Consider the following 23209-nt stretch of genomic DNA (forward strand, 5'->3'; position numbering starts at 1 on the left):
AACCAAATCAAAACACGTAGATTATTATAAACCTAACAATCTAATTTTTACAGTAAACATAATGCTCTTTGATGTATATGTCCAATGCTAGATCATTAACTTTGCCAAAAAAAATAGGATTTATTGGCTTAACACACATCTTTTTCCTCCTGCTAAAATTAATACTATAAAGGCACTAGTTTTGACGTCGCCATAGCAAACATACACATACTTATGCATTTTACTATACTAATAATGTCTTATTTATAAAGGAATTATTTATGAATCAAAAATAAGATTTGATAACAAGATTGCCTTTTGAATCACTGAATTCCACCACAAAATGTTTCTTCATTAAATTTAAATATTTCCATCTACAAATAAATTCTATAGATTTCTTTCAGAGAAAGTAAATAAAAGCACAGTGATTTGTGATCTTATAAAAGCAATATCAACTAATTTCACAGCACTGATTAGTAGAGAACATTCTTAGTTAATGTGGTGAACAATTTACAAAAGTAAAATATGAACTGTATAGAGTAAAACACGTCTTCCCATAAATGATTTAAAAATATGTGTGTATAATTTTTACAAGTTTGATATTTAAATAGCCCTTATTCAAGTATTCTTATTTTTCTTTTCAAATATTTTCCTTTATCTAGGTTGTAAAATAGTTTTTTTATATAAAAATAAAGTAATCTATGTCAGACTAAAAGGTACATTGAAGTTTGACTTAAGAGATCAGCTGCTAATTTTAATGATAACCTGATCTGGGATCAAAACAAGTTCAGATGCCATTCTAAGTTAAACAACTTTGACAGAAATATACAAACATTTTTGGTGTCAGATACTTGAAATATACTCCCAATAAGCTCACAGTGTAACATGTTATGACATTGTTATTAATGTTTATCCATAAATCTTGTTGATCCCCACCCAAAACTCAACTCAATAGTTCTAAAAATACATCTGTGCAAATATACTCTAATATACAATATACCTCCTTACAAACACTTAAGTAGCCATAAATAAAACTTTATTCTTTAATTTCATTTACAAGCTACCAAGTACTATGTATTTTACATAGCACTAGACACTTAAAATGGCTGCAGTCACAGAAAGATCCAGACTGAATAGAAAGCTGTGGATAAAATAAAGGATCTTAGATAAAAGCAAAATAATACTGAAACAGGTGGCAATAGGGCATTTTTGCCACAGTAAATCAGAGTTGTAATGATGCTTTAGTTCTGGTTAAAACAAAGACTGAGCGCCATGCGATTCTCAGCTTTATTGTTTGCAGTCTTGCTAAAGTCTGTACAGTCATTTTGTTTTTTGCAATTATTAAAATAAAAAAGTTAAAAACTATAGCAGCAACAAGCAAACCTTGTGACAGGAAGGCAAGGGTTAAGAACTAAAAAGTTTATACAATGTGCTTAAGAAAGTTTGTATAGTTTATCTTCCATCAGCTGGAGTTCGACTGAGGGACAACATGATTCGGGCAAATCGTTCACACAGTTCATGTGTGTAATATGAAGGTAATTTTGGCAGCTCATTGAAACCTTTGATCTCTGTAGAACAATCAAGCAATTTTGGCAGGAAGTCAGTCAGCTTTTCTTGAAGGTTGGCTGCAAATGCAAAAAAAATATTATTCTAACCACATTGGGAGAAGTAGCTAATTAATATTTAAAAAATCAGTTTCTATCTGGAATTAAATAAGTGAACATTAAACTTCAAAAGTCATTTTTTTAAAAAAATTTAATGTTTTCTATAAGAAATAACAGCATTATGTATGACTCAGTTCATGACTGAAATAAAAGCAGACTTAAATTCAAAGATAGTAATTACTGAGTTAAGTCTAGAAATATGAACAAATATCACCTGATGAAAAATTCTACTGCTGCTAACTTTAAGAATTAGACAAAAAGAAACGACAATTTTCAGGGGGAGAAGTACTAATGACTGGAGATATCAGGAGAGGCCACACCATGTAAAGGGTTAGCTTATAAAGTCAGGCTAGAGAAGGAGGAACAAGTCACCTTTTTAAAGGCTGGGCTAAGGAGTTCCTATTCTATATCAGGTAAAAGGGCAATCACTTACTACTCTTGAATAAAAAAATGGCATAGACCTGTGTCTTAAAAATACTGATTGGGTGGTACATGATTGTGATGGAATATGACTATGCTATAAGGAAAGATGAGCTTGATGATCTTAGAAAAACATGGATAGACTTGAATGAAATAATGAAGAGCAAAATGAGCAGAACCAAGAGAATGTTGTATACAGCAACAGCAATATTGTTTTAAGAATGACTTTGAGTCATTTAAACTATTATAAATACCTGTATGTAGGAAGATGCTATCTGCATCCAGAGAAAGAACTGACAAACAGAAGTATATAAAGAATGTATACACATGTATACATATTTGTGTCAAATGGTAGCCATCTCAAGGGCAGAGTGGGAGGGAAGAAAAAAAGAAATTTACATGGTAACTTTATTATATATTTAAAAGGAATGGTAAGTTGTACGTAACAGATCTGCAGTTTCATGTGCAACTATCTTTTTTTTTTAAATTATTATACCATGTTATGGAAATGTTTTATTCCATAAATTAAAAATAAAATAAAATTTAAAAGTAATATTAATTTTGCAACTCTATATAGGATGGATTGGAAGCAAGGAGATCAGTTAGTAGACTATTCCAATAGTCTGGGTATGGGGTGATGAAAATCTGAATTAAGATGGTGGCCAAGAAAATGGAGAAAAGATGAATGCAAGACATGTAGAAGCAGAATAGACAAGATTTGGCAACTGTTGGATACACAGAAAGAGTGAGTGAGAGGAAAGAATCAAGGACTATGAGTTTGGGTATTGGAAGGATGGTGGTGTCCTTAAGAAATTTACACTTACGTTCCATTTCTTGTCCAAGATATGAACACCAGCGATTTCTCATATCTTCTACAGCAATTATATCTTTCTCTTCCATTTCATCCACCAGTAACAATGGCAAACTTGGGACAATAAACTCATTCATAATAAACAATCCACTGTTTACTTCTTGGTCATCTCCAGATTCAAATAGTTCTGCTGCATGCTCATTTAATTTCTTTATGAGATATAAAATAAGAACAAATTTTTTCTTACTAAATTTACTGTATTACCTTGACTACAACCTAAATCATATAATCCATATGAGTATGATTAAAGGTGGTCACATAGATGCTTAAATATGGCAACCACAATACACTTTGTCACTGGAAGACATTAAATTGGCAATTTTTAAAACAGAAAATAAATTTATAAACATCATTTTAAGTATTTTTTCATTGATGATAAGGTGGAAAAATATTTAGATTATTTTGAAGCCCCCACAATCTAAAATATGGTAAGGTATACATCAACAAAAAATTCAGTAAGAAAGGAAATTGTGGCAAGCTATACATAACTCCAAGGAAAAAAATCATCAAAAGACACGTTGGAGATTTACAAAGAAGACTTCTGTAGAACCCAGTTTCTATCCTTTAGGAATTAACATATATATTTATTATTGTTGCAAAATATTGCAATGTATTAAAAAGTTGTAAACTACAATCCTTTACTTGTATTGTTTTTAAAATATCCATTTCACAAGGGTTTTTGTGTAAAGTTAAGCTAATTAAATCTTAAAAAGCATTTTATTCTAGAGTGGTCATAATTTTTTACATTAATATGGCATCTCTTTTATCCAGGTAAATAATTACATCATAAAAATATTTTTGAGTTAAAGTAAGATTTCTTTCCCATAACTTACTTGAATCTCTACTTATTGACATATAAAAAGGAAAAAATTCATAAATAAGCTACTACTTATCTGCTTTTTGAAAAAGTAGTTGTCAAGAATCAATCCCATTTAAGTTTATTATCATTTTTAACAAATTACTTTCACAGTCCTAAAGCCTGAATGCCTCTATTTAAATATTACATAGACCAGAAGTCAGGCCATAATCAATGCTTTTTAAAATAATTTATTACATTTTGTCTTTTTAAACCTTGATAAAGCCAGAAAAGTACAGTTGTAATCTTCAGTGAAATGAAAGACCCAAAATATAAAATTATTTTGAAATGAGTTGACTATTGAATTTAATTAACCCAAAAGAACATGACAACTTTTAAAATGGTTACAAATACTAATATGCAAATTAATTTAAGAAAAAAGTTTTCAAGGAATATTAGCAGTATAATACAAACATATGCCTCCATTTGTTTTTTAGTTGACTTTTCAAACAGAATTATTTTCTAATGCAGAAGTGTCAAACTCACAGCCCAAAAAATCATTAGTGAGAACCAGATTAAAATATAATTGGGTATATTTGTGTTTAACTGTAACCTTCTCTACAGTGGGGTAGGGAGAGAGGGAGACAAAAAATTTACAGCAGAGAACAAAAGTTAGAAGAAAGCAAATAAAAAACAGGGTTGCTTTGAAAACAATGTACAGTATTTATTACATGGTTATTTTTTTAAAAGTCAACAATCTGAAATGGAAATTCATGGTTTTATATTTAATCTCTTTATGCTGTGCTGTGTACATGGAAATATTCTTTTTTTCTTTTTGTATTTAAGTTAAAAAAGAATAAAAAATTTAAAAATATATGATTGGGAAATGTTTAACAAAATAAATAAAAATACAATATAATAAAAGTAATATTAATTTAGGCTTTTCTAATAAGTTTCTATTCGAATTTGACACCACTGGTCTAACATGTAAAGTATACTGCTTCTCAAAACTAAGATTTGACTATCACATTTCACTGACACACATGCTAAAAAATATGATTATAACATCTAAAATAAGTGAACTATATATATTTGGAAACAGAATTGAGTAGTTTGCTGTATGAAAAATAAACTCATTTTAAGAGTTCATAATAGACAAAGTTATGGCTGACTAGGAGTGAAATTTAATGAGAAAACAGAAGCAAAATAGAATTCTTCATTTGACATAGTAAGTTTAGCTGAAACTAATGTCACTTGCACTTTCCAATGGATGATATTCCAAATAACTAGAATTAATTGGAGTAAACAAAAAAAGATGAAAATATCTATGGACACTATTGTGGGAACATGGACATTGAAAATACTGGAAAAGCAATTATGATCTCTTAAGGATACAAAAAAGTAGTGAATTACAAAGCATCTTCAGACGTGATAATGACAGTTAATAACAAGGCTTTAAATATGCCAGTTAATACTCAAATCAGCACAATGCAATAACAATAAAATTCTTAGGTCTTTCGGGGTTGTAATAGCATTACAGAAAAAGCACAATTGCAAAAAAACAAAAAGAATTAAAATTGTCACAAAATAAATTACAGTCTGCTCTATTAAAAAAGATATTTCTCTTTTTTCCCCACACCTAAAGGGATTAGAAGTCCACAAAAGGAAGGAAAATGTGTCAGGGCAAATGAACCAGGACTTTTGAAGGGATCTGGGCAAGATAGGACCACTTAGCAGAGTTATGCTTCAGGCTTAAATTCAGTCCTTCTATCTCTGCTCAAATTCTCCATGTATTTCTTCAAATGTTGTCATTAACAGCTTAAGTCCAAAACGAAATGGGTAAACAACTGCATGGATTCCACTTACTAGTAAACATTCTCTTCTGTAATGTGATATCAATTCTTCATCATGTCCTCGATATGGGCCCTTAGACAAGAGCTCCTTGTTATTCTGATAAGCACAGATAAGATACAGTATGGCTTCTATGTAACTTAAAATTAAAAGAAGAAAATAACATCAGTGTTTCCACATATATAACAGTACAAAAAAGTCAAAATTTTGACAGTCTGTGTCAGTGAAAGAGAGCATTAGTACAAATACAATTGGAAGCTACTGTCCATGTTTTTCTTCCCCAGAACAGTAGGATTTAATTCCCAAGACAGTAATCACTAATAGCAAGAGTATCAAAAGCAGCTAGAAATTCAGTTTCCAGAAAGTGGAAGAATGAAGGTAGAATGTTCATTTTTATGTCTATCCTCTGCATGTCCTACTTTTTCAACCTTGCATTACAGAAAAGCAAGCATAACCTATTCAATTAATGATCAAAAATTTATTTTTGTAAAGAGGGACTAAAATTACTCCAACTCTCCTGATCAAGAAAATTAAAGAAAATTTGGACAATTATTCACTGGGAAAAAAAGGAAAAGGAAAGAATGTCTTCTGAAAGGCAGAATAATGTAGTGGAGAAGACATTAGACTTCAAAGAGAGATCTGGATTTAAATCTTGCCTCAAAAACTTAATAGCTGTGTGGCCATAATGCAGAGAATATGTTTCAAAGTATATTTTTGTGGGTCCTCTAAAAATAATCAAACACTTTTGAGCTGCCACAAGAACACTGATGGAATTATTTGACAATATAGTAAGATACATATTCAGACTTAATTATAACTTTAATAATGTTAATACTGGGAAAAACTAATCAACACTGAATTTTATTTTTTTCTAACTAATGCAAAGTATTACATATTATGCTAGAAAGTAGAATACTTTCATAAATTCTGAATTAAAAGATTTAAGAAGCTATGTAGTAAATAGAAAATGAGATTAGTAGCATGATTTCCACTATTCTCCTTTATTCTAGTTAAGTGTAATTAAAGACATATCTGAATTATGTAATAATAATTTTGAAAAAACTACAGGATACATCAAGAAATTTGCATCCTACTTCTAGCTTCTTACTACCCTATATAAATTATATTCAAGTTATTTAAGCTTTCTGTTCCTCTACAAAGCAGAAATAATACCCATCCTATATATTTTAATGTGTTGTTAGGATAAAATCAGATCCTAGATATGAAATTGCACTGAAGAAGTTAGAAGCTGACCATAGCTCAAAATTCAATCATCCTTGAAGTATTTGGATGTTCATGGTTGCTTCAGATATATTCATCACAATCAATCAAGAAGCATTTGCTAAATACTTATTATGTGATAGGCACTATGTTATGCACCGAGAACACAAAGACAATGGCAAAATAGTTGCCATACTCAAGGAGCATACATTCTAATGAGGGAGAAAAGATGCACATATACGGCTATGTGCAAAATACATAAAAAACAGACCAAGATATATTTGGGGAGGAAGGTGTCATGTAGAAGGAAGCCAGGGATTGCAAGAGGTAGAGGTGGGCAGGGAAGTTGGTGACACCAAGTGAAAAGGCATGTAGAGAGGAGATGGAAGGCCACGTGTGAAGAGCACGAAGTCCAGTGAGGCTGCATCATAGGAGTGGTGTAATGCGCAGTATGGCTGGAAAGGCAGCATGAGACCAGGCAGCAAAGAGTTTTAAATGCCTAACAGAAGAGTTCATATATGACTGTAGAGGCAACAGAGAACAACTGGAGTTCACTGAATAGGGCAGTGACATTATAGACCTTCTCTTTAGCAAAATACCTTGGGCAGCTGTTTGGAGCATGCATGAGAGTGGGGAGACACTTCAGAAAGGAGACAATTGGGAGGTCACTGCAAGAGTTCACATGAACGGTGAAAGAACTTGAGCTGAGGCGGTGCACACATGAGAGAAGAGAAAGGTACGTATGTGAGAGATATTGGAAAAGGGGAAAAGACAAGATTTGCAAGGGACTGAATATATGGGTGTGAGAAGCAGGGAGCTGACACTGAGAGTGAATGGAATAGAAGTGTTTTAATGAAGTTTAAGAAAAGGGATAGGTTTTGAGAGAAAGGAAATGGACGTATTTGAGTTTACTGAATTAATGCTAACAAGATGAACAATTCTTACCATACTTCAGTAAATTGTGATTTCATTAATATGGGTAATTCTCTACATTGACACATATTGTAAATCCTTCTAAGACTTAAAATATAAGATTCTTAGAAGTAATGAAAAGGTGATGAATTTTTTGACAACTGCAAATCTGGTGAGTGTGGTTTGTTCGCTGTTACTGGGGCCACAATGAAATCTTTCCAGCTGGGTAGGATCTACTCTAGCTTATACTGATGGTATAGCCTTTGAGAACCCAAGGTCACTTTCAAAATACAATGAAATATCAAAGTAGGGCTTTGGTGGATATAAAATTATTCTATTGATGAAAACAGATTTTCATTTAGGGTAAACAAAATGAATTCTGCCCCACAATTTTTATTTTGAATTTGAGTTATGCTACATATTAAACATAATTCGTATTGTAGAGGAGATTCTTGTTTAGTTCCAGGGCAGAACAGATGTCTGACGTCTCTTCCAACTCTGAAACTTTGAACTTCTTTGCTTTTGTTCTTTTGGGAATATGCAATAAAGTCAATTATCTTTAAAATTAGGAAACTAGAATAAAAATGGTAGCACTGCCCTCTAGAGGACATAATCCAAAAGTCTACAAAAAGCATGTTTTGATAGATATAATAAAAATGCAGAAATGTTTCTTAAGGAATCTCAAGAGTAGCAGTGGCTAGCTCCAACTGCAAAAAGACAAAAATATTCTATAAAGGAATAAGAACAGTAATTGAATACTATATGCAAATACAAATTCTGTATGTAATTACTGTGCAGTATAATTGAGAACTGTATACTCACCAAGATTCTATTGGAATGACTCACTATTGCACTGAACTGACCCTGGGTTTTTTATGCTATGTCAGGAAAAGATAAACTCTGGTGCAATCCGACCAACCTTGAAAAACTAGTTTTGATGACAGTTATGGGTCTGCTATCTGAGGACCAGAACAGCTAAGTCTGAATGAGTTGATGACTAGAAGGTTACTGACCTGGTAATGAATGTTTTGGCCATGACCAATGCACATAAATATAAAATGACATTTACTGCATTGTGACCCTCCCTTATACCCCATTTCCAGGCATGGTGGTGAGAAAGGGGATATAGAAAGAATTCTTAAAAAGTCTGCAAATATGAATTTAGTTAATTTTATTGTTTATAGCAATAGTATCTTGCTAAAATGTTTATTACTGAGAATTAGTCAATTTCCACTTTCTGTGGTTCACTTAAAAGTAATCTTAATTTGTAGCTGTATTTCTTACTAAGTTAGTAGTGATAGCGTAGCAAAATTACTATTACTATATCTTTCATAATATATGAAGAGCTAAGATAGATAGTCTCTGGGGCAAATATAAATTTAGATTGGCTACAGAAAAAGTTCATTAAAAAGGAAGCCAGAAACTATGAGAAGCAGCACATATTCTGGTTCTGTTGAAATTATTTCCTCCTATTTCTCTAAAACTCTGTTCACTCAAAACCTGTATGTTCTTTTCCCTTTTTAAGTTTCAATGTCAGGAGTAGATAAGAAGATAGTGAAGTTATCTAAAGAAAATACTTAAAGAGTCAAATTGGGAGATGTTATGAAAATACAAAATAAGTTTTGAAATACATGCCTTTTCATAGAAATAAATAGTAAGTATAAAACTAAGTAAAAATTAAGCATACGTATATATGTATGTGTATGTATATATATATATATATATATATATATATATATATATATATATATATATATATATATACACATCTGAATATCTGGTATGTTCTCCATAATATCAAATATCTTCTTAACTTTTCTTACCTCTTTTTTTGAAAATATTCTAGGCCTATCACGAGATACATTGTTGTATCTCTGAAGTTCCTATAATCCTGGTGCCACTTCTGTCGGAAAAGAAAAAAATTTGTATTTAAGATTCTAATAAAAGTAATTACAAAAAAATTATACACAGCTTTTTTTCTGATAATAGACATTTTCCTAAATAAACATGGCTAACTGACCTTTCTAAACAGTTTAGTTAAAAAAAGAAATGACTTAAAAAGTAATTTCTCTATATCAACTTCTGTGATAAAACTTATTAAATGCTGATAAAGAACTATACAAGAAAAATATGACAGAAATGGAAATTTAGATATTAATTTTATTTTTCTATGGTAAAAATATAAAATCATATTTTGGAAACCTTGATATAACTTTTATGTCTAAATAGCATAATTTCAATGTATGTAAATGTAAGAATTGAAAACGAATGCCAGGGTCATCAGATCTCAGTGCCTTAGACATACTACATGCTTACTGTTCATATATTTAGAGCTGAGACCATAAAGAACTTGAGAGTTCATTTAGTCCTCCCCCCCATTCCAGAGATGGGGGGAAAGAGCAGCCTAGTTCACACAGGCAGCAAGCGACAGAGCTTGGATTCCAACCTAGGTCCTCTGACTTCAAATCCAGCATTTTTTCCATTATGTCTACAGATTTCCAAGCTTCCCTTTGAAATCACCACATCAACTCCAACCCTCTCAATTAGAGAGAAATTCTTATCCCACTCCTGCCCTCATATAGATAGATGATCTCACTGATTGAGATGTTCTCTCCAATGATGCAGATCACAACATGCCTATGCCTACCCGTCCTATACAGCTCCTGTTCATGACCTCCTCACAAGCTGCCACAATGGATTCGTCAAATATGCTGGAGCATTCTCTTTATGTGAGAATATCAGTGGAGCAAGTGAGGCCCCGTATTGACCTTTCACTTTTGTTAAGTGGTCAATCAGTCAATGAATGAGTGAATGATACATTTATTAAATCCTTACTACGTGCAAGGATACAAACGGAAAAGTGAGACAGTGCCTCTTCTAAAGGAGCTCACATTCTAATGAGGGAGACAACATGTATGGAAGATTTCAGCCGCAAGTCAGATGAAAAGGTTCCATGGTCCTTAAAGCGCAGCAGCAAAGCATAAGGTAGTGCCTCTTCTTTAATGTCATTTCCATTGATAAAAAGATATCAGGATCTGATCCTGAACTATTTAACCCTGGCCTGTGCATGCTGGGCTAGAAGCAGATCCGGTGATGTGAGTAGTGCTGGGACTCCCAGGGCTCTGATGCCTATCTGCCTTTTGGTGGCAGTTGGGAGAATGGCAAGTTTGATATGACTAAGTTTCCTGAATAGCAGTCTTCCATCACTTGACAAGGATCTCCTATTTGTAGAACCAACAGTCAACATTTAAAGATGGTTTAAAACTATGATCTTAGCACCTTCTCTATGCTTAACCAGTCTTGCCCTCTTGAGAATTTCAGAACATTTCTAGTTTTCTTCCTTCATTACTCTCAATCATATTATATTGGCAATTATCTCTTTTTTCCTTATGATTAGACTTGCAAACCTCCATCTAAATGCCAGTACAGGACATTCTAATATTTTAAGCTGTTATTCACAAATTGGAATCTAGGTCTCTGACACCATCTTCTTAATCAACTGTTCATTTTGTAAATGTGCTTTTTCTCTTTGGAAAAAATTGCCTTCAATTGGCAGTCACAATATAAAAACATTACCCGTGCTTCTAAGGCCTTTAGCTTCTTGTTCATAACTTTATAACTTAACATAATTACTTGATTCCTTAGGGCAGTGTTACAATGACCCTGTCTTCTCCAATGAAAGATACCTAAAACCAAACATCTTTTCTCCCAAAGCTTCTTCTCCTTGCTACTACCTTATTTCTGCAGTGGCATCACCATTTACTTAATCTTCAAGTTTTAAAACATTAGTGTTATGTTGATTCTTTCTCTCACCTTTCACATTGAAATTATTTTTGAAGTTCTATGAATTCTATTCAGTTAACTAGTATTTATTAAGCACCTTCTATGTGCCAGGAACTGTGATAAGCATTGGGCATACAAAGAAAGGCAAAAAACAGTTCCTAATTTCTAGAAGAGACAATGAGGGAGACAAACTGTGAACAACTATATGTAAACAAGATACACACAGGATAAAGGGGGTAGTATCAGAAGTAAGTCAGTAATACTAAGGAGGAATGTGAAAGACTTCTTGCAGAAGACAGAACTAAGTAAGACTTAAAGAAAGCCAGCAAAATGAGGAGGGGTATAGGGGACCTGCATTTTGGGAAGACCAATTTGACAGTTGAGAGACCGATGGATTGCAGTAGAGAGATACTTGGGGCAGGAAGACCAACCAGCAGGTATAGTCTACATCTGAGGGGAAGGAAAAGAGCTAAGGAGCTAGGAGCCTGGGTAGGTGGAAGAAGGATAGTACCCTTGAAAGTAATAGAGAAATTAGGAAGAAGGGAGGGTTTGGGGTGTCTTGGAAGCAAAATGGGCTCCTTAACACTTAGTTCAACCAAGTGCCCTTGAATAGTTTGGCTTTTGTTCCCTTTGAGTAATTTAGTGTATTTCATTGAGCCTCACTAGGTCCTAAGCCCCAGGCCCAAACCCTTATTAGGTGTAAAACCTTAGTGGGTGTGGATTGGCAACTAAGGCGGGGCCCAAGGTGGGGCTAACTCCAGGGAGGGCCTAGTTTACATGTCTGGGAGAGCAGAGGCTCTTAGACCACCTGGGTTTAAGTCACCTCTTTGTGACATTCTAGGTCACGTGGGGGTGAGTCGCATGTGTGACTCATCCCTGACGTTGAAAAAGATACAAAATCAGGGGTTGGCCTCCTCTTCCTGGGAACTCATTCCCGCAGCAGTGGTGGCGCGAGTGACTCTGGGCCAGCCCTTGTTCTGAGCTCCCGGGCTGAACCTAGATGTTGGTAACTATGAATCTGTATTGGGTCTGTCTGCTGATGTTTGTACTTTGTTTGTAATTTGCTCTGAAGTTCGGGGTGCTGGCTTTTTCCCCCCGAACTAAGTGAATGATATTTGTATGCTGAATTAAAGTAAGCTTGTCAACCCCTTCACCTTGCTTTCCTTAGTTAAGCAGATCAAAAGAACCTATGCTGTTGTCAGCTTTCTGGGTGCTGGCTGTGGGTGGATCTTACACCCCCACAGAAGCTGCTAGCCGGATTGTGGAAACATGGGGGCAAAGATAATGAGTTCGGTTTTTAGACATGTTGAACGTAAGATGTCTATAGAATACCCAGTGCAAAACGTGTAAAAGGCAACTGGAGATTGAGAGAGAGATTAGGGCTAGACAAGCAGCTCTGAGAATCATCTTCAGAGAGATAGATTATAACTGGAAATGTAGAAGTAGTACAGAGGGAGTAGAAAAGAAGTCCTAGGACAAAGACTTGGAAGACTTGCCCTGTTAGTGAGCAAGTGATGAAAATATAACAAAGGAAACAGAGGAGTGGTCAGACAATTAGGAAGAAACCTATGAAAAAGCAGTGTCATGAAAACCTAGAGAGAAAAGGGTATGAGGAGAAGAAGTGATCAATAGTGTCAAAGGTTTCACAGGATAAAGATTCATCTTACATTCACCTTATACAATATCTATCTATAGAAATGGATATATGTGGAAAAAAAATTCCTTGTATCTTTCTCAAATCTTTTCCCTCTTTATCCCTGCTACAATACTCTAATAAAAGTGTTCTTACTGTCTGCCTCAATCATCACAACAGTCTGATGACACATTTTCCTTCTTCCATTATCTTTAGTGGAAGAATTTACTGAACTGGTAGACTCATCTTCATGCAGCTCCTCAAGGTTAGAATCTTGAGTGGCTTATTATCTACTGAATAAATTTGCTTAAAATATTTATTTTCAAGAGAGCTCAAGTGGGTACGTTTTTTTTCTCTTAAGTTAAGAATACTTTTCCCCCCAATTGGAAGTATTCTGCTTTTCCAAACTGCTGAATCATTATAGAGTCAATTGTCATATTGTTGTGAACATAGGAGGCTTCAAGAATAATAGATTTTGTAAAGTGTCATATATGTTGAACCTTATCTACAACAAAATCATCTTTTTTTTTAGAAATTATTGTCTCTTTATAGATTCTATCCTATATATATTGAATAAAATTTGAACTATTATTTAGAAAAGTCTGGACAATTCCAAACTTTACTTTTCATTAAGCATTATTTTTATGCATAAAAACTTGTGTTCAAAAATTAATTATCTCCAAAGAGAATTTTATTGATTGCTATATATCTTCTTGACTTCTTTTTACATAAATAATATTTAAATAGAAGCAAGTTGAAAGACAACCAGGAAAGAATTGTCAAAGTAGTAAATTATATGCTAAGCTCCTGGACACTGTCTTTTCTCTGGGTTTTTGTGACAATTCTTTCCTGGTTGTCTTTCAACTTGCTCCGTCTCAGTCTCCTTTACTGGCCTATCATGCTTATCCTCTAGATCATTCTCCTCAAGATTCTGTCATGGGGTCTCTTCTCCCTCTTGATAACCATTGGCTCTCATGACTTTCACAAACATCTCTATGAAGATGACTCCCAGATTTATATATCCAGTCCCAGTCTCCTGTCAGTTTCAGTCCCATATCACTAATTGCCTGATGGACATTTAAAACAGAATATTCTGAGAAGTTATCTTAAATTGAAAACATACAAAACTGAATGCAGCATTTTTTGCCCTAAACCTTCCTTGCTTCCACACTTCCACTCTTCAATCAAAGGCACCACCATCTTTCTAGTATCCCAGTTTTGTAACCTCCATGAAACCCTGAACTCCTCACTCTATTCCACCTCACATACCAGAACAAAATCTTGTTGTTTCTACCTTCATAATACCAAATGTATCTGATCCCTTTTCTCTAATCACACTTTTACCACCTTAATTCTGGTCCTCATCACCCATGTGACTATGTGACTCTATGATGCCTCTCCTCAATCAACTTTAGTGGCTTCCTCGTATCTCTAGGAAAACATGACATCTTCTGGCTTTTAAAGCCTTACACAACCTCACCCCAGTATATTCTTTCAACCTTAACTGATGTTTTCCTTCCCCTCCATACTCTGTGATCTGGCTGTTCTACAGGCCTGGAATGTAGTCCCTTAAACTTAAAAAAAAAGTTAAATTAAAAAAATGATAAATATATATATATATATATATTTGTATATAATATATATGTATGTGTGCATGTATATATATATCTATATAATTATATATAGATGTGTATAGATATATATGTATGTATATTTTTTATTTATTTAAAAGATGAAGCTCAAATACCATATTCTGAAAAAAGTCTTTCCTAGTTCTCCCAACTACTAGTGACTACTGTCTTAATTACTTTATATTTAACTGTGTATGCTTTAATGTCCTTTTCTTCCCCATTAGAATGTAAATTCCTTTTAAGTGGTGCTTTACTCTTTGTACTCCTATCCTCAGCAACTAGCACAGCACCTGGCAAATAATAGGTGCTTAAAAATACTAGCTGATTGATATACTGACATAAGGACAAACAGCAGAGCAAAATGGACAAGGGGGCAGGCCCTCAAGTCTGAAAGACCTAGATTAAAGTCTTGCCTCTGCCCCACACTAGCTGTTTAGAAGCTCTCAGTGCCCTGGGCAACTAAAAGTTAGACAAGTTGCTAATCAGCATCAATAGAGAAAATCTACAAGGGGTCCCTCCCCCCACTGCCTCATACACTCGGAAAACGAAGTAAAGTAGTAACAAGGAAAATACATAAGGAGCAAATTTAGAGGGCTACTTTTTATTCATCATTCATAGTTGATCTGAACTAAGGTGACATTCCTAATACGAAAAGGCAACTGACAGTCACTTGACAAAATACCCCATTTTTTTTCTTCATCTTAAGACCAAAGTAATTTGGGTAAGAAAAGTTTAAAACAGTTTAATAAGCAACTGTGCTAGCATTCAACTTCTTTCTCCAAAGACATAAATTACCTCATATTCTTCCATGTTTACTTCTTCTGGTTTTATCATTTCAAGTTTAGCTTGAGCAATTTTCATTATGTTTCGACACCTTAAAAAAAGAAAAAGAAATTTGTTCCCAAATTGATAGCAACACCAATAAGAACTGAGACATTTGTGCATGACAGTACAGAAGGCAGAGTTGCCATTTACTCTAAGGTCATGTAATCAATAAATCACCACTATGGAATGAATTGCACGGAAACTCATACAAAACACATTAAGTAAAAAGATATGCTTTAAGTCAAAGCTAGGTAATGGCATAAAAAAAAGAAAACCTGGTAAATAAATAAACAACTCTAAATGTATTATATAGTTTCAATATTTGTTCATTTAATTAAATCATACATTCTAATAAAATTAAATGATGTGTTCTAAGTTATATATTTTAGCTACAGACTTTTAATAATACATTATAATAGAAACAAATTAGTTTCATCACGTGGATGGCTATAGTAGATCTGAATATGGATACTATAAATTATTCAGGGTCAAAAATTCTGAGTTAAAAAGGACCTTAGAGGCTAGCTGTTTGCTCCAAAGGAAACCACCTGATGACAGCCAACCTTTTCTTCAAGGACTAATTCTTATTTATTATCCATATCTATCAGAACTAAAGTGACATTCCTATGAAAAAAAATGCCATTCAAATGCCCTTCCCAGTGAAAGGAACACACTTCCCCTTAAGGTAGATCATAGATGTAGGGATGGAAGTGAACTCAGAGATCATGTAGTTCAACACCCTTATTTTGGAGACAGTAAAACTGAGGCACAGGATGGTTAAGTGACTTGCCCAAAGTCATTTAGGTATCCTGATTCCATTGTGACCTATATCACATAGTCATTGCCTGAGGTTGCACAAGCAATTAAATAGTGGAGCCAGGATTTAAATTCAAGTTCTGACTTCAAATCCTGTGCTCCTTCCACCACAGACACCACTTCTGCCATCTACTCATTAAGCTATTGCCTGAAGTACTAAGAAGAGATTTATTTCAAGTAGCAAAATGAAGCTAGAAACCTCAGAAGTTATATGTAATATAAAGTTTCCCCTCTAATCTTGCAGTACAAATACTCTCTCCATACACCCACCCCAAACAAAAATCTCCTCCATTTGTTTGTTACTCATTTCTCTTTGGGATTTTATTTCTTCCTTTCTCTCTCTTGCTTTTCACAAGTTATTCTCCACCCCACCCCACCCTTTTTCCTCTAAGTTAGTCAGGTAGATATTACCTTCCTCTCCTCCCCTTTATCTGCTAATTTTAAAAGAGGCATATTAAGTTCATTAATATTTTCTTTTTCTATTTTGTTCATGTATGTTTATAAGGATATGATTTTCTACCCAAGGTTTGGTCTATTGTTTCATAATTATAATTTTCTTTTACATATTAAATGTTTCTACAACTTTTTCTTTTACCTACTAATTATTTAGGATTTCACTGTTAAGTTTCCATTTGTGTCTGTACCTTTTGTTTGTAGTCCCTGAAATAACTTCTATTTTTTATTGCATTATGGTCTGTAAAGGATGTATTAACTTTTTCTTCCTTTTTACACTTATTTGTAATATTTCTCTGCTCTAGTACATGATTAATTTTTGTAAGTTTCAAGTGGTACTGAGAGATATGTATATTCTCTTGCTGTCTCACTTAGAAGACATCATCAATCTTTCAACTCTACTTTCTCCAGCCATTTGTTCAGTTCCATATTTTCTTTTTATCTTTCTGTTATATTTATCCAAAACTGAGAAAGGGATACTTAAGTCTCCTGTCACTGTTATATTACTGTTGTTAACATCTGTCTTCTAGTAGTTCTGATAATGTATCCTTTATGATTTGGATGCTACATCATTTGGAGCATGTAAGTTTATTATTGAAAATGGTTTGTTATCTATGGTTCCTTTCAGCATAACAGTTTCCTTGTTTATCCCTTTTTATTTTTTGAATGTTTGTTTTTGCTTTGTCAGATAACATGATATAACTTCTGCTTTTTTGGATTCAATTGATGCACAGTAAATATTTTTCATCCTCCGAGTTTTATTTAATGTATTTTTTTAAACTGTGTTTGTAACCAACAGATTGTAAGATTTTGCTTTCTTATCCAATCTGTCACTCTGTTTTATTGGCTTGTTTAATCCATTCACATTTAAAGTTAAGAGTCAGGTTTATATTTTCCACCATCTGTTTCTAATATATTTTTTCTAGTTATGAATTTCCCCCCTCTCTTTTGCTGTAAACACAGAAAAATGTCCTTTCAATTACTTTATTTTAGTCTTTTTTTTTAATGTGGCTCCATTGCCACTGGCTCTCTTCTTTCACTCATCCTGATCCCCTCCATTTGTTTGTAACCCATTTCCCTTCGGGATTTTATTCGTTCCTTTTTCTCTCTTGCTTTTCGCAGGTTATTCTCCACCCCCCCCCACCCCGCCCTTCTTCCTCTAAGTTAGTCATTGTAGATGCTCCTCCTTCTTCTCCTCCCATTCATTTAGTCCAGTTCATTAGATTTTTTTTTAAGTTTAATTTTTTGTACCCTTTTCCAGAAAGGATTTCTCTCACTTTCTTTGTTACTATTCCCCTCTTTCTAGCTACTCTATACCCTCCCATTCTCTGATCCATGACTTCTATTATTATCTGGTTTCTCTCATCTGATTTCCTCATACAAAGTATCCATCCTAGGCTCTCTCCTATAGGTGCCTTCTGTCACTATCTTGTGATGATGATGATGATGATAATATAATAGCTAACATTTATTTAGTACACATGTGCTAAGAGCTTTACAAATATTATCTCATTGGATATTTACAAAAACCCAGGGAAATAGGTGCTATTATCCCTGTTTTACAGATGAGGAAACCAAAGGCAAACAAAGGTTAAATAATTTACCCAGGGTCACACGGCCAGTAGATGTCTGAGGTCAAATCTGAACTCAGGTCTTATTTCCTGGCAGCTAGTTGGCTTGGCCTAGAATCAGGAAGACTCATCTTCCTAAGTTCAAATCTGGCCTTAGACACTTATTAGCTGTATGACCCTAGGCAAGTCACTTTACTCTGTTTGCCCCCATTCCTCATTTTACAAACGAGGTGAAGGAAATGGCAAATCGCTCCAGTATCTCTGCCATGAAAATCCCAAATGGGGTCACAAAGAGTTGCACATAACTGAAAAACAACTTCCTGACTCCAGACCTAGGGTTCTATGCACTATACCACCTAGCTGCTCTATGTGCTTCTTTCCACAGTGCCTCATTCCCAGAACAAAGCCAGTTACTGCAGCTGTCAGAGAGGATGCTGTCCCATGGGATGACCTCCTTCCCTACCATGTCCCTGATCATGTAGCCTAACACTGTGTAATGAAGAAAAAGTTTGAAAGACAGTTTCTGGGTAATTAGTCACCTTATTAATAATGCTAGCATATTATTAAAAGGATCATCATTTGGCTGTCTCTCTTAGACCAAAGACCCCTCATGGAACCCACTCAGTGCTTATGTTCTCTTGGAAGAGTGGGTGTTCCTGAGGGTGGAAATCAACTCTGACTGGTTAACAATTAATGAGAGAATGAATATTATAACGAAAGGTGGACATATTCTAATAGGGTACATGCCTCTCTCTGGTCACTCAATCTTGGTCAGAGACTTATCTATTTTCATATCGCCCATCTGACAAAAGAGAGAATCCACATTTTCCCAGACCAGTCAGGGTAAAACACAAGGAGCTTCCCCACCTGGGTGGAGTCTGAACAAAATCTAGGAGAAAGTTAAACTAATTTTATTATCAGCAATCTCAGATGCCAGCTTGGTCTAGTAGAGAATAAGGTTTCAGAAAGGGATAAATCCTGTGTCTCCCCAATATTAATAATTAATTATTTACTAGTCATTTCTCTCGACTGATCTAAATTTGAGGCCCATTTGCCTCAAAATCTCCTCCTTTTGTCCTTGCTCTCTTACTCTCCTAAATGCCAGTTGTCTCCAGGGGTTTCCACTTCCCCCTTGTGATGTAGGATGAGTACACTTGTCAAGCACCAAATCATCTAAGCCACACTCAGTATAAGTCTCCTGTCATAAACCATCTCTTTTCACCCCTAGGGGCAATTCATCGTTGGAAACCCTTCCTACCACCAAAGTAAGGCCTCCTTCCTTTGTCACTGATCCATCCTCCTCCTCAACAACTCCTGTATAGGCTCTTCTCTTTCTGAAACCACAGAGGTCACTTGCCCCTCATCACTAGCACTTGATTTGATCCTGACACATCACACACTCCTTTCTATTCCCCTGCTCCCCTCTTCCCTGTGCATGTATCCTCCTCCCAGGCTGTAATGTAGTCCCATAAACAACATTGATTCTTCTGTAGGCAGGTCACTGGCTTCTATTCATAATGTCCCTTACCCACTTCTTCACTGTTACTTTAATAAATTTACTCAGATGCTTATTGGCTGTGTGACCCTGGGTAAATTATTTAACCTCTGTTTGCCTTTGGTTTCCTCATCTGTAAAATAGGGATAATAATAGCACCCATTTCCCGGAGTTTTTGTGAAGATCAGACGAGATAATATTTGTAAAGGACAGCTATTATGTGATGATGATGATGATGATGATGATGATGATGATTACAAGGTAATGACACAAAATGCCTATAGGAGAGGGCCTAGAATGGATACCTTGGAAACTTCGTATGAAGAAATCATTAAAGTACATACCTCTATAGCAGATTTCTCCCTTTACTTGTCTCTTGATATACATTTAGAAAGAAGTCTTTTACTGGTCTCTGTTGCTGTTGCTGTCCTTGCCTGCTGCATTTATTCACTTCCCCCTTGCATTTATATTGTTTGAGAAGCAAATAATCTCTTTGGTCTGGTGCTCTTTATTGAACATTTATCTTTTTTCCTGTAAGTTCAGATTTTCTAGGTAGGTCACCCTGGGCGGCATCCTGAGCTCCAATGCTCTGCTGAACAAATTTTATTCCTTCCTATGTCTTCTAGTAGGTGTAAAATAGTCTTGCATTATTTCAATTTCTTTTCCTTTGTATTTGACAGTCTTTCTCTTGATGATTTGCTGAAGTTGTTTCTGAACTAAATTGTTAATTTAACTCCTCACTATGTGTCTTGGAATTTGCAACATTGAGGTTCTTCCCCACCAAGCCTCCAGGAGGTGATATGTTAATTCTTTCTATTGGAATTTCATTTTCTATTTTCAGAAGTTCAGAGCAGTTTTTTTTCTATTATTTTCTTCATTGTGGTGTTATGTTTTTTTGTTGTTGTTCTGCTGTGTTCTTGGGGGAAATCTGTGATCCTTAGACTATTTCTACCCCTCCTGTTTTTGAGATCAGCATGTTTTATTTACATAGCACATTTTCTTTAATATTATTTATTGCTTGTCTTCTTCTAGATTATCCTTCACTTCTGTGTATTTGCATTCACAATCTATTGTTCTCTCTTTTGTTTCTTTGGTGAGGCTTGCCTTTGAAGATTCCATTTTTTCTATTTACTCATCATTTTGGCTGTGTAGGCCATAATACTCTCGTAATTCTCATTTCTGTTTTCAGTGACTCAGGAATAGAGTGTTGTAATTCCATATTCCACTCAAATTCCACAGGATACTCTGTCTCATCAACTGTTGGATAATTTTCCTTAGTTTTACAGTATTTATTCATAGATGCCTGAACTTGTTTACTAGATCTGGAAGCTATATTTCCTTCTCTTGTTAGTGTTCCTCTTGATTTATCTGTGTATGTTCAAAGTCTTTGAGTTTTCTTCATCCTGAAATATTTAGTAATTTCAGTCTATTTTCCCCTATTGGTCACTTTCTGACTCCTTCCCCTGATTATGGGTTTCTTTGGGGGCTAGAACTCAAAGTTTCTCAGTCTCTTCCCATGGCAGGCATTTACTGTTTGCCAGCCTAGGTCTCCACCCCCAGTGACTTTTAGGTGAAGAGAACTGGCTCTAGCTGGATGCTGTGCTCTTTTCCTCAGGCCTAGTAGACTGCTGCATAGCTCATACCTCCTGCCTCCATATGCATGGAGTCTTGTCCTGGTATGCTCTCCTGCTCCCTCTATTCTTTAATTCTGCGGTCTGGCACCAGTAATGCAGAGCTTTGGAGCACCAGTGCTAAAGGGCTGTGTGCCCTGGCACCAACTGTGCTGGTATTATGTTGTTATGGTCCTGGCAGGCTTTTGCTCCTAAATGACTGCAGCTATGCTGGCTTTCTATAGCAGGCAAGGCTAATATTTACAGTCTAGGGCTGGGGTCTACATGGCACTAAAAAGAGAGAGGACCAGTTTGTGGGGTGTGTTTTACTGTAAGCCTGGGCTGTATTCTTGGGTGGACTAGTACAGCCTTTTTGCAGTAGCATGGGTGTGGTGCTGAGTGAGTTCAAGGTCAATGAACATCAGTACATTTTTTTTAAGAATCTTCTTTTGGATTCTGGGTGTCCTAAACCATGAAGATATCTGAAAATGCTTTATCTATGGCACATGATTTCAGTTTTGGAGAAGTTTGAGAGTTTGTGAGGATCAGAGAAAATACCTAGTCCTCCATCTTGTTGATCACATGATTCAGAAGTAACTACTCTCTTTAAAAAAAAGAATAGAGATGGCATGTATCCTTATCCTGTCGTGAGCACTTCTGTTTTTCTAAATCTTTCAGAGAACACTGACAGTGGATCAATAATCTCATTCCCCAGTTCATCTGGATTAAGTAACTCAAATTGATCAGGGCCAACCAGTTATTTTCTATGTCCCTATGTATCTTGGGACACGTCTCCTTAGTAATACATTTTTTGTTGTTCTACCCTTTTCATTCGTGGCAGAGAAAATAAGTTTCTGCTTCTTCTCTTTCATCCATTATCATTAACCTCTCATTTCTTCAGCTGTGGATGGTCCTAATCCTTATTTGAACCTTTTCTTTTTCCCAGTATTTGGGGGTAGTTAGTGATGGGAGTTACATGATTTCATTAGTATGTGGAAACTTTCCCAACTGATGCTGACTAGCAACTTGTTTGTAACTATTTAAAGTCTCAGATAATTGAAAGGGACACTAAAATATTTAAACTTTTCTCATCTAGGCAAAAACCAAACAAAACCTTTTTTTGTCCTTCGCATTGTTACCAGCTGTAGCCCATTCTGTGATTTAGCACTACTGCACTCCTAATAGTATTTTTATAGGGTTTTGGCATGCTTTTGTATTCATCCAAAATTACCTGCCCTTGCTTCTGCTGGTATATATCTTTTAAAAATCTAAGTTCATCAATGAGCTTTCTGTTATAAAGTGTATACTGGTTTTTAAAATATTAAAAATGAAAACAGGCACACAACCAAGGAGGAGAAAGGTAGAATGAAGGTGAGCATCTAGAATGAACAAAAGCTTTAAAAAATTCCAAGGACAACTACAACAGATTTTGAGTATTATATTCAGGGCAAAGTGAAGTATAAGGGAGGGACAGGACTACTGTTTAGAATAGACTGTATAATGTTGAGATGTCATAGAGAAAGTAATACTCAACAATTTCCATCTTTCTTGTCAAAGAAAATGATTTTCAGAACAGAAAGAATCAAACAAAAAATTATTTAAGGAGAATTTGGTATTAAAAAGGTACATAAAGGTACAATAAGAGAGTATCTAGTTGTTCTAAAATACAAAGACTTTA

At 34.8% G+C, this 23209-nt stretch overlaps 1 protein-coding gene across 3 annotated transcripts in view; it reads right to left on the minus strand.

The window, feature by feature from the left end:
* Positions 1–1230: 1230 nt before the first annotated feature.
* Positions 1231–23209, minus strand: part of USP25 (ubiquitin specific peptidase 25) — a 188323-nt gene continuing 166344 nt past the window's right edge. For all 3 annotated transcript variants that reach the window (XM_036744290.1, XM_036744291.1, XM_036744289.1), the window contains 5 exons: positions 15557–15635; positions 9538–9617; positions 5597–5720; positions 2888–3083; positions 1231–1604 (listed from right to left, as the gene is read on the minus strand). In XM_036744290.1, coding sequence (XP_036600185.1) covers positions 1432–1604; positions 2888–3083; positions 5597–5720; positions 9538–9617; positions 15557–15635 — 652 coding nt within the window. In that variant the 3' untranslated portion in view covers positions 1231–1431. The remainder of the gene's footprint in view (positions 1605–2887; positions 3084–5596; positions 5721–9537; positions 9618–15556; positions 15636–23209) is intronic.

Source organism: Trichosurus vulpecula, chromosome 2 (assembly GCF_011100635.1).
Source record: "Trichosurus vulpecula isolate mTriVul1 chromosome 2, mTriVul1.pri, whole genome shotgun sequence".
NCBI classification, from domain to species: Eukaryota; Metazoa; Chordata; class Mammalia; order Diprotodontia; family Phalangeridae; genus Trichosurus; species Trichosurus vulpecula.